This window comes from Apteryx mantelli, chromosome 10 (assembly GCF_036417845.1).
Source record: "Apteryx mantelli isolate bAptMan1 chromosome 10, bAptMan1.hap1, whole genome shotgun sequence".
Classification (NCBI taxonomy): domain Eukaryota; kingdom Metazoa; phylum Chordata; class Aves; order Apterygiformes; family Apterygidae; genus Apteryx; species Apteryx mantelli.
In genome coordinates, this window is record NC_089987.1 from 6,204,730 (window position 1) to 6,219,622 (window position 14,893).

A 14,893-nucleotide genomic window follows, 5' to 3' on the forward strand; every position below is an offset into this window, starting at 1 on the left:
GAGTGCAAAGTACAGAGCAGTAGTGAAGGATTTGAAGAATGGAAAACCATCATAAATAAATGTTTCAAAGGAGTTGAATATGTTGACTGTTAGGCCAGAAGCCCTCTATCCATGGCAGAACACCTGGCTGCTTAGGCAAAGTGGTTTTCTCCTGAAATAGAGCACTGTCACAGGGGTTATTCAAACAAGGGCTGGTAGGTACCATTTATTAGTTCCTGTGGGGACAAATGAAAGGCTCATTAGACCTTACAGTTCTTTGTAGCCCTTTTGTTTTTCATTAAGAGAAGACTTTAAAATATGGGAATAAATGCATTTAAAAATATGCATTTTGTATTGGAACCTCCCTGAATAATAACATAAGTGATTAAAAAAATCTTCATTAGAATAAGAAAGCAAACAAAAATAACTTTATAAACGTCTGTAATTAGATATGCAAGTCTTTTTAAAGAAGCAACTAAGTTTTTAAACAGGCTCATGTGGACACAAAGTAACCAAAATACAGACCTCTGCAGTCCCAATTTGAAGTGTAGGGTAGCATCATTGACATCATCTGGCCCACTTATGCATTCAAAGCTGACCATATATTTTGCTGAATTTGGAGTCTTTATTAAGGTATTTGATGCTTGGATTGAAGGGTCCGTATATCACAGCAGTTTATAGGATGTAACTGGTAAGACTAGGCAAGGACAGTTTTGCTTCCCAAATCAAGTAGTATTTTTTAAGTCTCCTGTACAGTGGAAAATGGAGAGCTGGGTAATATAATTTATGTTGACTTTTGAAAAGTTTTTGGCAGGGCAATTCACAAGAAGCTGTTAAGGAAATGAGTGCTATCATGGGCTACAGAAAGCAGCTAATAAAAATAAATAATAGGAACAAATGGTTACTTTTCATCATGTCAGATGATTAGTAGTTGGCTGCCCCAAGGACCTGTACAAGGATTAGTTTATTTAATATATGTATTAATGAACTGGGAAGAGAAGTGAGAAGTGCAATAGGAAAATTTGAAGAGAATACAAAATTAGTAGAGTAAAAACTAGGAAAGATTTTGAAGATCTCCACTGAGTCATAACAAAAAGTTGAATTGGTAATAGTAAAGCAGATTAAATGCATAATGAAGAGAATCATACCTATAGCTGTATTTTAAATTAACTGTAACCAGTGAGGAAAAATAACTAAGAACAACTGTGTATCACTCAATGAAAATCATTATGCTGTGTGTAACAGCAGAAAAATAATACTCAAAAGATTGTATCACCACTTTATCAGTAAGTGGTAGGAACTCATCTGGAACAGTTCATGCTGTCTTTAAAAGGTATTAAAAAAAATTAAAAAAAAACACCCCCAAAAAAACAAAAGCCCAAGAGAATACTGAAAACAATCAGGCATATGGAAAGACTTCCACGTGGTAGGAAGACTGAAAAGGTTGGGGCTGCCTACAGAGAGACCAGGACATCTCCCCCTTCATCCTTTCATATAAGGAAAAGAGCTTAATTGATGACAGTAAAGTCAGAAAAAAAACCCAACAACAACAAAACTGATCAAATAAACCATGCAACACATTAATAAGTCCTGGAAATTACTGCCACAAAGCATCGTCGAGGCTATAAGATTAGTAGGATAAAAATAAATAAATAAAAGGATTGTACTCATATAGATAATGAGAAGCTACTTAGTTGCACTAAACTGCATAGGATTTTACAGAAAACATAAACCTTTGTTCACTGGGAAAGAAGCCAGTCAGTAACTATGGGGATTAGAAAGAAATTTCTCCTATAAGCAAGTTGTGTCGTTCACTGTGAGGCTTTTTAGAACTTCCAGTCAAGCATGTCGTGCCACTTCGGATGTATCCTGTCGCTGTCAGAGACGAGGACCTGGAACTTCTGAGTAACTATTCATGAATATGACTAGTGTTAATACAGAAGAATTTGAATGTTACTCAGACAAACTTACTAGGATACTTTAGCAAGAGTGGTACTAATTCTGTTTTTAAAATAATTCTGATCTTTCTAGACCATTGGGTTTGTGCACACATAACTGAGAAGTGATTTGTTACTTGGTGATATACAAAAACAAGTTTCAGTACTGTACATACCTCAAATGTCATTCCTACTCCATGCCTTGTCATCATTTCCCCACAAGACCTTTATATTGCAAAGGCATGTACCAAAGCCCACATTGCTTCATGTCACTCAGTGGGAGATGGAGAAGCCAACTGCTAGAAAAATGGTGTAATTTATGCAGAAAGAATGTGGAACTTTTTAATGCGCTTCTTACCATATTACTTATTTAGCATGACAGTGATGTTTCCATAAGTGGGCTCTTTGTTTGCAGTTGCTGCAATTAGCACCCCCCCCCCCCAAAAAAAGACTGTAGTTGTTTAAATCACATACCAATTCCATTCACAACAGGCGAATCACTATTAACTTCCAAAACGCTCGGCAAATTGTGTTCTCCTTCATGATCATTTAAATCCATGTTTTGCTGTTGTGAGCCATTCCCAAAATGTCTAGAATCTTTTTCATGATTGCCATCTCCATTCTGCAGACCGTTATGTGGCTTTTTCAGTGGCATGATCTGTAAACCGCTGGGAGTAGTTCGGTAAGTCACAGTTTTAGCAGCCCTGTCACTAGCAGATGCTGGCTTTGCCGTGTATCCTCTTTTCTGTTTTTGAAGAGATGGATTAATTCTCTTTCTTTTATGTGTTGACCCTTTGGACTTCCCAGATTCAGAAGGTCTGTGTGATATTTTCTCAACAGATGACCCTCGACTTTCCCGCAAAAATTTTGGAGTGCCAGCCTGTTTCCCATGTCTTGATCGCTTTTCTCGAGTAACATGTAGTCCATTGAACTCATCAATAAATTCCTCACAATGCAGGAGATGATGCTCAGGTTCCCAGGTGTCTTCATTGCTTCCATAGCCTTTCCATCTGATGAGATATTCCCATTTGCCCTTCTTGTTCTTCCTTTTGTCTACAATCCTCTCAACCTAACAGAAAAAAAAAAGAACATATCCTATTAGAAAGAAAAACAGTTTTGTCATTTACAGCTACAAAGGCCTCTTTGACGACATAAAGGTGCCTTAGTGGTCATGAGATTCAACTCCTAAAATGCAGTGTCTAAAATATGAAATGACTGTGACACTGAAAGCCTACCCAGGCTAGGTAAAATTTAGCACTCTGGTTTACAGATTAAAACTTACCTTGATTTCATAGGATGCAGTCCGACATTATATTCTCATTGGATCTATATAGACCATGCTGACTGCTGATGAGAGCCTAACTGGCTTCTGTATAAACTGCTTGACACAATGCTTAGGAATCACAGTTACGTGTTTCTGTTTGACAGAGAACTTCCATGAACAGATCTGGCAATGCCTAAGAGGTACGCAGCAGCCCCAGTGGTATTTTGACAGGAAGGCCATTTCCACTTCTAAAAATATTAGAAGAGACCATAAAACACCTGATCAAATCTGATTTGGGAACCTGCAGTAGCCATACTGTGAAGCAACGAGAGCCTTAAGAACAGTAATAAAAACATGATTTCTTTGAAAATCTGTGTGTAAAATGAGGCCTTTACTGTTACCTTCCTCAGCTACCTTTGTTTGAAAGGGCTAAATAAAGTATGCTTTGCTATATTGCCAGTTACTGAGCATTCTCCCGAATTCACACATGCATTAATTATGTCCCCATAAATGTCCCCGTACTATTTCATGTCTTGAAGCTGTCTTGAGCAGAGAACCAATTATTGCAAATCATGTTACAGCCTTTTACTCCAGAAATCTTATTCTCAATAGCATACGTGGATTTCGCTACTTTGTAGCTTATAAAAATTCATATTTTTTGTGAATGCAATGTTTGAGTAAATACACTGAAATTTGAGAGTGCAAGTATTTCAAAAAAGAATGCAAATCAAAAGCATAAAAGTAGAACTCTTATGCAGAAATAATGAATTTCCTGAACCTGTGATAGGGAATGGCAGTTTAAGAAGCACGTCTGCGCAGAGGGATAAGGGGACTATATTGGACTGCAAGCTGAATGTGAATTAACAGGATCATGCTGTTGTAGAAAACAGAGTGTGGTACCACTGAAGAAATCTTTGTGCTATCTCAGCACTGGCAGGATCTCAAATAGAGGAAGAGCGCATATGGAAACCCAAGCATAATCAGTGATCTATATTGACTGCTGAGTGAAACTTGAAGAGATTTAAGTTGTTTACTTTAGAGAAGAGGGGAAACGTAATGATGTCTTCAAGTTAAAGGTAGCGGCAAATAAGAAGGAAGTAAGCTGTTCTCTGTGGATTCTACAAAAAGTCATAGGTTTAAATTGCAGCAAGTGAAATTTAGATCAATCATTAGGAAAAACTCTGTTCTGATAGGGATAGGTAAGCCCTAGAGTGGGTAACTTTGGGAGGCTATTGAGGCGTTTTAGAGCAGGTTAGACAAACATGTGCTAGGGATGGTTTAGTGCTGGAATCTGCCCAGAAAAGTCATTGCTGGGACATGGGGTATGATTAGAAAACCTTTTGTAGTCTCTCCAAGTTTTATTTTCTGGTTTTTAATTTTTTTTACTTTTTGAAAATGTGGCTTATGAAGGATAAAGCTGCCACTAATAATGAAAAAATCATTATTATTAACCAAAAGCATTATTGTTAATTTAGAAAAATAATAAGTGGATAGCTAAAGTGATAATTCTCATTGGTCTTCAAAGAAAAATTGTCCCCTGTGTAAAGAACAACAAAGGAATCTGTATGGAGAATTTAACCTTGAAGAACAGCAGTTACAGTAGTGTAAGTAATTGTTCTTTTTAGGTCCCTGTTAGACCAAACCAATGGATTAATTCTGTCTGCCTACTGACTGGAACTGTCCATTCATAGAAATCTTGGTGGGTCCCCCAAAGGAGTGTAATGTCATTAGCAGCTACACGCTATACACTTCTATCTCAATTCATTTACATGAAAACTGTGCTCAAATATCTGTGTCTGAGTCAGAGTGGACAGCTTTCCTCCATCTCCAGGGCACTCAACGGCAGCTTCCCGAACAGCTCCGTCCGGTGCTCTGCCTTGGCAAACATCTGCGTGGAACCACTGCAGAAGCAAAGCAAGGACTCATCTTCTTTCCTCTGAATTTAGCACAGGCCCCTTCAGGATTGCTTAGTGTGGCAAAACAATTAACTGAAGCTTATTCTAGGCAAGTTTGAGATCATTTGTCTGAAAAGAGGAAAGTACCCACAAAAAATGAACTAGCATTTTTTTGTCCTCATTTGGGATGTGTGGCTTTCAAATGTTAAACTAACAGTCTTATTATGATCTTGTTGAATTATAGTGAGCAATGTCCAAATTATCCCTGGCTTTAAAATACTTCTCATCCTCATATCTGAGAGTAGCCAGAAGACCATATATCATACTGTGGAACTCTGCAGTGGCCTGTGGTTGTCTGTGGATTTGTTACTTTAATTACCGCAACTCAGTATACCAAGGAACGAAAAATACATATATCCCGGGGAAAAAAATTACATTGCTGCTAAACTCAGCAGACCACAGCTAACATTACTGTAGAGAATCAGGTCTGTACTAGCTATTCAGTCCATGCATCCGTCCTCCCCTTCTAACTAACTCAGGGATTTGGACTTAAAACACAGGCTTTGTGTCAGGTTGATGCTACCAGGGAGTAACTTCCCTCTTTATTTTAATGCATTACATCCATTGTATTCCACCAGAATTTGGTCAGTGAAGGAAGAACCTCAGGAAGTATAGAAAAGTCCCTTGCTGTTTTCCAAATCACATACAAAACATATTTTCAACCTAAGCTTTTTTCACTCATTTTAAATTTCACTATACTGCTTATTCAATTTTATATTATTGCGTTACTACAAGGAGGGAAAGTGAAGGGAAGAGGTTGCTTGGAAAGCATTTTTAATATGGGAAAACACTTAAGTATTTAGGTGATGAGGCACTATGGATTTCAATTAACGGGATAAAAGGATAAAACATGAGAGTTCTTTGTTCCTGGGAAACAAAATACCGGCAATGGAGAATGTGATTAACCAGTTCAACATGACATGTCATCAGGGAGAATAAAAGTATTTATGAAATTGGGTCAAATTTAATAAATGGTTTCAGAAAAAATACTCAGAAAGCAAATATATTTGGGAAAGACTAAACATTTCAGCATTTTCAGAACAAAACTATTAATGTTTCACGTCAAATTTAACTAAACAAAACTAAAATGAAAAGGTTAAAGAGGGCTTAAAGAAACTGAAGAAAGACTGTTTTGTTTCAGATCAAACCACTTTTCAGCTTATTGTTTTGCTGGGGAGAAAATGACAAAATTCGGGGTTGATCCAAAATTACTTGTTTTCATTGAGTTTTTTGCTTCAGCCATCATACCCACTGCCTTGACTAACGATGCATGAAAAGTCTGCCTCGATATTTGCCTCATCCTCGTTACTGTCTCATTGTTCGTTGCTGAATGTGTTTGAGGGTAGCATCAAACGTGCTTGACCTCCCCACCCGGCCTCCTCGCTTTGTCGGGGCTTTCAGCCCTCCACTGCTGTTTATCCCCTTCGGAGTGCCGCTGCGTTCTTTCCATGCCTGCAGTGAAGTGCTTCGGCGTAGGCAGAAATTTCGGGTTGTTGCCCCCACCTGGTACTGTCTGTCCCATTTTCCTTCTATTCCCAGTCCATGATAATAACATCACTGTTTTTATGATGTGTGTTTGTTTTAACAGATATTATATAAAGCAATGATCTTTCTGAATTTACTTCAGGTTACACAAAATCATGAGAGTTTTCTTAATGAGTAATAATTCTGTGACAACTAGTGATTAAAAGAAATAATATTTTCATTCCTCTGCTAGAATAAGCAATACACAATTCTGGGGATATACACAAAATATCTATTGCTTCCCTGTCTGATTTAGCATTTCCCCCCTCAGTTCCGCCTTCAATGAGAACCGAATAAAATCTTGCCAGAAGTGACCTTGCTAGTCACAGTTTGCAAAATCCCTGAATTCACTGTATTTGGCTTGGAATAGTAAATAGTTAATTTAATACTGAAATGACCACAGAGTTTACTGAAGGAGTATTGCAGTTAAGGGAGTGCTAGAATTTGACATATATCATTACTTGCCTGGACTCTGCTCTCTCTCTTGACTAATTCTGGATGAATTGAGGTGTTAATGTGTTACCATATAAATATGTTTAAAGAGAACAAATGGAATGAGACCATTGGATCTGTGCAAATGCATTTTCAACACCAGTTTAGCTTTCAAGTAGTCTTATACCTAGCACTATATTCACCTACACAAACTAGGATGAAAGTCATAAATGAAATAAATATGAAATCCTTTCTCTTAAAATTTCACATTAAAGGGAATTTAAACTTAGTGTGAACTTAAAAAAAAAAAAAAGCCCAAACAGGTATGGTACAAATATGTAGACCTTCATAAACAAACTTACTAGTATGATCTGGTGATCAAGCGCTGTTTATGCAGAGTACAACACATGTATTTTCCTCCTTCACAGAAGATTCAGGGTCAAAATCACTCATTTAACTGCGCGGTTTTATTAGCAACTTATCAAAAAAAAATCTAGGCCAGGTTAAAAAAGGGTAATTCCTACTGAATTATTTATATAGTTATAATAGTAAAATCAGAACACAGTATATTTGGCTCACAGTTCAGAGCATGAGCTCTACAAAGCGTAAATAAAAATTCTCATGCTCCCAAAAGACCACCTTCCAGAAGATCAGCCAGCTTCCAGAAAGGTTTGGAAGATGGCATATCTACATACTGATTTCCAAAATAAGCACAAGTCATTGCCACTTCTTTGACCACGTATATCTCTTATGTAAATGATTTAAACTGTAACCTGTGATGCTCAGATAGTCTCTGTTAGTGCTCCGTATGGAGCAGCAGACTGATTTCATGGCATGCACCAGAAAAACTGCTTTTCATTACTATAAATTACAGCACTTGTACTGTTTTGTGTGCTTTTGTCATTGGAGGTCTTTGTCCCGTGTCATGCCTCAGGGTGCTGGGAGGGATGTAGAAAGGTATTTGAAGAAAGCGCCAAGTAAAGAAAGGCAATAAGATTTCTGAGAGGGATAAAGGCCATCAATTCAACATGTTTGTCTTCTAAAAATTCATTATTGCCCTGACTTCCTCCTTTTAGTTATCTCCTCTTTAAGAAGTAATTTATTCCATTAATTTTATATCTCTTAGCTTGCTTGCATTTGTGACTTGTGTTTCTCTTGTATTTGTATTTAATTTCTCAAAAACTGGTTATCAAAGCATTTGTTCCAGATGTAGCAAATATATGGGACCGTATCTTCAGAAGTGGTCAGTCTTCATGTTAGAAAAGTAATTGTGGAACGGATGCTGGGTCTGTCTTCAAAGTCTGACCCACAGTTTAAAAAGTAGAGTAGATCCAATCAATGTGCAAGCTACAAACCCCCCCAATAGTAAGTCTGTGTAACACCTGGAAGGGCAAAATGAAAGAGAAAAGGCTAGATAGTCATAAAAAGAAAAGGGAAAACATTTCTGGTCTGAATCATTCACAGGGAAAACATCAAATGACATCTTTCCAGGAAGCTCAGTGAACACCTTGTTAATGTTAAGAAGATACTGCTTTTTCTTCTCTTTCCTCTTTCACTTTTTAAGCATATGAAATTTTAAATTTCTACAACCTTCTCAGAATCAGCAGAAGTGTTAAACTTGCTAGTGAAATTCTGAATGTTCTGCATTTCCACTGGAAAATATTTAAGGGCCTGATATCAAACAATGTTGCAAACCAGTGCATGAAGTATACACATCCTACAACACATACATACGACGACCTAAGACAGACCAAATGAATGCAGTAAAAACTCCTGCTGCTCCCTGTATGCTGGCCTGCAGCTCTGATCTTCCTGCCCTGATAGACAGTAGCATCATAGAGGCTTCCTGCTATGTGATTTGATGTTCTGGGTTTATATAGAAAGGCAGAAGTGCACTGCAAGTTAATTATGCTTTACAGTATTGATGAGGCAATTAGAAATTATTCTTGAAAATGCAACTTTTGCAATCCTAAGATTATATTATTTGAACCCAGTGTTTCGCCTGGATAAGTAAACTCCGTTAACTATCTTCACTGGCATCCCATTACATTAAAGAAAATGAAACAAAAGCCTAACCCTGTTCTCGTAAGCAACACGATTTCCTCTTTGTGTAAGGAGTCTTCTGGCAGAAGGAGCTTGTCTTTATTACCAGTTTAGATCAAACGACGTCCTGGCTCATAGCCTGCAGAAAAACAGCCAACAACAGCTTCCATGCAGACTCGTATCTCTAGTCACCTTATGCCATTTTTCTTGGAAGTCCCTCCTTCATCTGGAATTCAGGCTCACTAAAACTGAACTGGTCTCGCCTCTCAGTTGTTCATTTCTAATTCTTTCTGCATTTTCCTTTTGAAAATTGCCCTGATTCCCCATCTCCGCTTCCACAGAAGGTCTGTGTTTTCCCCTTTGATGTTATTTGTCTCTGTTGCTGACTCTCCTAGCAGAAGCCGTTTTCACGCACGTTTCTTCTTTCATTTTGTTTGTTGAAACTTTCTCCTGGTCAGAACTTGGGGTGTTCATGTCTCCCAGTCTGTTACAGCCACATTCCTCTCCCACTCCAGCTTAAAGGATATATTCTAAATCACTTTCTTTTACTAGGATATTTAAGCGTGTATGTGTAACAATATCCACAGTGCAAGTGCCAGATTCACTGCTGGTTTTTGAGCAAACAGGAATAATATTATACACAAGAATCTTGTGCTGGAGGGAGGGGATTTTTGCTTAGGCCAATACTGCTTCATGGGAAAGGACTGGAGAAGGAAAATTAAAAGATGACACAGGGACCGAGAAGGGACTCCCTGGGCAGCATGTGTAATCCCTGTCGTTGCAGGCAATTACATCATACAAACCCTTTCATGTTGTGTATGTTAATGATACAGAACATATTTCTGCCTTGGGTTTATTGTTGACAGGTTACATAGCAAACAGCTGGTAGTTCTTAAATGTAATCATTTTATAAACAATATTGAAAGTTTCCATTTGGAAAGCAAGTCCATTTTCAAGGGTCCAAGAAAAGTGTCCTTTAAAAAAGAGAGATGCTCTTTTGGGCTATGTTAAGTTTATCTTGACAATGTTTTTTATATGTAAGAACAGTATTTTTCTTTTGCAGTCCAAATATACACCACTGTCATCAAAAGAACTACTATGCAATAGTGGAGGAGACCTCTTTAGATCTGTCTCTCAGTAAATAGTTCAAATCCCTTTCCGTTACAAACACTAATCAACACATATGTGAAAATCCAAAGAACGTGGGGTTTTCCATCTATTGTAAAGCATAATGGTTGCATTTCCTTTACCAAATCACTGTTTTCTGTTGTACAGTAAGTTAATGTATGATGATTATTGTGGTACTCATATTTCTTAAGAAAAGGAAAGCAAGAAGCAGGGCATACCAAAATCTTAATATCCGTTATGTTAAAAATTAGTCAATTCTGATCACATGCTCTACAAACTTGCTAGGACAATTTAATTTAGAATGAATCTGTTAGAATTCTATCCAGAACATTTGAGTTTGATGATAAATGCTTAGTTTTATTTCAGTAGTAAAGTATAGCTGGTAATTTTTACTATATCACTAAATGAGTTTGGTACATTACAGTGCATACTTTAAATATAGAAATGATAGCTATATTCCTGGTATATAGACCAACAAAGGAAAAAATAAATGCAGTTCCTATTTACTGTCACAAGTGGGACTTAAGAAAACAGTTAATATACTCTGATAATACGAGAAAATCGAGACATTGGTGAAGTTTGCTTTAAGCAGAACTGTTCTTGTAAAGTCTGTTTTTGTGACAAACACAGATGACTCAAAGGGGAATGAGACATCAAAATTCAAGGAGACAAAATATTTTGTTAAGCTCTACAAAGAGCTGGCTGTTTTGGGTGCATGTATGGCTCTCAGCTTCCTAACACTGTGGACCACATCCTCGAGTGTTTCTCTGCTGAGTTCTATGGGATTCTCCAGTTTTGTGCCATCTGAGAGCATGTGTATGGGAAAGGTGAGCATTTATCAGCAAGGAAGAGTTCAGTACAACCTTGTAAGGACCTGATTCTGCCTGTGTTTCCTTTACAACACTGCAGGTCAGCAGGGTTATTCCCAATTTACTTAGGAGCAAGTAAAATTGAAGTGGGAAACCCTGGGATTTAAACATAGATACCACAAGGTATTTTATTATTACTTTAAAAGCAGTTTATAGGAACAGGAATAGGACCTCAAGAGACTATAAGCAAATCAGTGTTTATGTGAACATATCACAGTTCTATCAGTAAAACTGCTATGTGTTAAAAATACTCATGTTTCTAAACAGATGTAGAAACATATAAGCAGCAGTTTAAAAAAAATAACATGACTATCACTAAAGATGCTTTTTGCTAACATTAAAGAAAATGCTCAGGGAATATTTTGCAATGTCCAGAAATGGAGGAAGCTATTACTAATTTATGTAAAAACTGTACCTGAGATCATTAGAATTAATTAATGCTGTCTGTTTGCTTTTATGTTCATTTGCAAGTTGTTCTCCTGTTACCGCTTATTTTACTAGCTTATTTTAGTGTTCTGTTGTAAAGTTCACTCAGATTTTTTTTCCGCCATATGGGCTTTATTCAAATTCAGCTGAAGACCAGGGCTTCAGTTGGGCACTCTTACATCCATCCCAAAGCTTAGCCAGAAGTGAAGATTCCACATAGAAAAATACAAAGGTTCAGCTATAGCACTGTATAAATAAATATTTGAACTCCTGTGCTGTGCTACTGCTCAATGACTCATTGCTTTACAAATGCTGTTGGTACTACTGTCATAGAATAAGCCACGTGTTCTTGTGTGGTAGGTAGAAAAATATTTCCTTATCCTTTTTACAGAAAAGTGGTAAACTTGAGCACAAAGCAATGAAAGCCTCATTTCTGGGGAGCTGTTCCTCGCTTGGTGGGTTCCATAAGTGCTGAGGACCTATGATTTCAACATTGGCATGAGCTTCAGCTGTTCAGAGAGGCTCTACCAGCTTCATGCAGTGTGACAACTGAGAGGAATTGTCTAAGGGCAGTTTGCGGGCTTTACAAAGCCTACACTATGGAGAAGAGAAAAGACAGCAGGAGGGTACGGCAGATCGCAGTACAAGGTGATACTGATCAGTCTAAGCAGCAGTTGTACGACACTCTCCTTGCCAAGGTGTTTGAAAGCATCATTGCGGAAGTGAATTTTAAAGTGATATTTGAAAGAGGACAACACGATAGCTTTGCAGATATTGTCAAGGAATATGCCCTGTATTGAAATGACAGCTTGGGAAAAATTAAAGCTCTGTGTTAGAAAATGTGACAAATGGACAATTAGGGCAGGTGTCACTGATGTAAAAACGGGGGTGGACATTTTGATTCCCTTTCAGGGCTAGAAGTTGAAGTGGTAGTTATTCGAAAAAAAGGGATGTGGAACAGCAATTTTTTGCTATAATGTGTAAAGAATCTTGAGTGGCAGGATATATTTTATAGATACTGTGTACAGGGAGAAGCAAGTATTTTTGAAATGATCAATACATTTGAGAGAGCACCTAGGCGAAAGAAGTCCCAACCTACAGGCCTGCAGGTGAGTGAGGATGGTATTTTGTCCACCATGACTGAAACAGGAGAGAGAGGAAAATTAAGAACTCTGTCCATGTTATAGTGACAGCTGGACAGGGATAAGGAGATGTCAGAAAGATAAATCATGGCCATATAATGCTTTCTATCTCCAAATTAGGATAGGACTATAGAATAGGACTCTAAACTAGTTTGAAGCAGAGCAGTATCTCTCTGAATCATCCAGGCAGAGATGGTAGTAATAGTCAAATTTGTGAATAACATCATGCAGGGATAGGTTTTAGAAGGAAAGGGCTAAAAATAGGTAACTGTACAAAGTGGAAGGAAGTTGAGGCGAGATCCTCTGAGTGAGAAGCTGAGGTAGCAGTTTGTGAGGCAGTGGGATAATAAGAGAAGCAAAGTCATGAAACACAAAGATTTCTTTCAGAATTCAGCAGAATTCTTCATTTTCTTGGTTATACAAATGAAGCTACCCCATTAAATAGCAGATAATCTGATGGCAGAACACAGAAATGAGCCAAAAAGAAAGGTAGAGCAGAAAGAGGAAAAAAGAAACATGCTTTAGACAACTATAATGGCATGATAGGAGCACAGAATTTAAAGTTAGTATCCAGGAGACCAGTGCAACATCCTAGAAAAATGTCACATAAAATTCCAAAAATTATCTATGAAAGAGTAGTTGTCAAAGAGGAAGAATAATACACCATTGTGCCCTCAGAGATATCATTCAGATGAGCAAGGTCAGTAGGCCAAATTCTAGCCTCAATTCTTGCACTGGTTTTCACTGCAGATTTAATTTGTGTGCTTGAGATCTGAATTCTGTCCAGTGTAAAACCAACTTACTGTGAGTGCCTAGAAAGAACAAACTATATTATGGACAGTAGTAAAGGCAGTTATGAAAGCTGTCAGCATTCATCAGACTGATGCATCTAAAAAAGCCTCATAGTGTAGCTGGTTAGAAATCTACATTTAAAAAGTGGCAACAGTGCTCCAAATGCAGAGATGCAAAGGAATAAAAGCATATTCATTGGTTTAACATAAGTGTGTGTTTTGGAGCGATCAGATGGACTGGACTCTGTGTGGGGAGGACAGTTTGCTTACAGTGTGGATGAAAGACACTAACACATCTGTGCTTGTACAAGTTGGATATGTGTGCGATGAGTCAGACCCTGACTGCACCATGCTGCATGGCAGGCTCCGAGCTGTATGTTGCCATGGAAGTCCTTTGGCAACAGGAGAGTCCCCTCTGGAGGTGGTATCAGAGCGGCACGCACCGAAGGGGGCAGTCAGGTTGCCTTCCTGCTGTCCTCCTGCCCTAGATCCTGTTGTCAGGTGACTTTGGCAACAGATGTTCACCATTCTTTGACCCCAGCCTTGGTAATACGCATAAGCTAAGGAAGTGTTAATTGATGAATCTTGAGTTCTTTTAATACATGAATTGAGTTCTTTTAGACCCTCGTTATTGCTGAGGAGGGTTTCCGCCTTGGCAGTACTTCCAGCGACAGGGATTGCTGTGGAACGGAGTCCATTACTCCTTTCAAAGAGGTCTCAAAGACCAACACTGGCGTTTGTCAGGCAGGGAAGGACAGATCCTGTCATCCTGCTCAAAATGCCTAAGGGTTTACTGTAAGGGTTAGTGGAGCCTGGGCCACATCTTCATGCTGGTGGTTGTCTGCTCTCTCTGTTGATTGAATATACAGACCAACCAAGTGTCAGGGTGAGACAGGAACTTTGATGAAGCTGAGGATCCATTTAGAAATGTCTGTGCTTGAAGCAGTATTGAATATATAAGTAGTGAATATATTACTTAGGAAATTTTCCATCCATTTGTTAGTCAGATGGGTGTGTTAATAGCTCAGCTGCTCCTAGCTGCGTGTGCAGCAATGGTGAGGCAAAGGGTTCATGTGCCTCCCTAGAATGGGGCACTATATTCTTCTAAATGTAGGGTTTCTTAGATTTATTCCTACATTTGTCTCACTGGGATTAGGCTAGTATATGTTCTTTCCATGGCACTATGCCAGTCACAAACTGAAGCTGTGGAAGGCTGCAGCTGTCTGCTTATTATTAAGTGAGGGTTAGTGCAGAGACCAACGCACATTGGTACTCCAAGACTTCCAAGTAGTTTATGAATGGAAGTTTAAATTCACGCTTTAATTTAAGAAACTGCTGGGTCACATTTAGTATTAAGATTCCACTTGCAAATGGTTTATGGAATTATGAAAAGAAGTGTTAAC

At 38.2% G+C, this 14,893-nt stretch overlaps 1 protein-coding gene across 1 annotated transcript in view; it reads right to left on the reverse strand.

Annotated features, from left to right (window-relative positions):
- Positions 1 to 14,893, reverse strand: part of CDYL2 (chromodomain Y like 2) — a 61,462-nt gene that overhangs the window by 24,978 nt on the left and 21,591 nt on the right. The window contains exon 2 of the mRNA XM_067302443.1: positions 2,391 to 2,985. Within this exon, the coding sequence (XP_067158544.1) occupies positions 2,391 to 2,985 (595 nt within the window). The remainder of the gene's footprint in view (positions 1 to 2,390; positions 2,986 to 14,893) is intronic.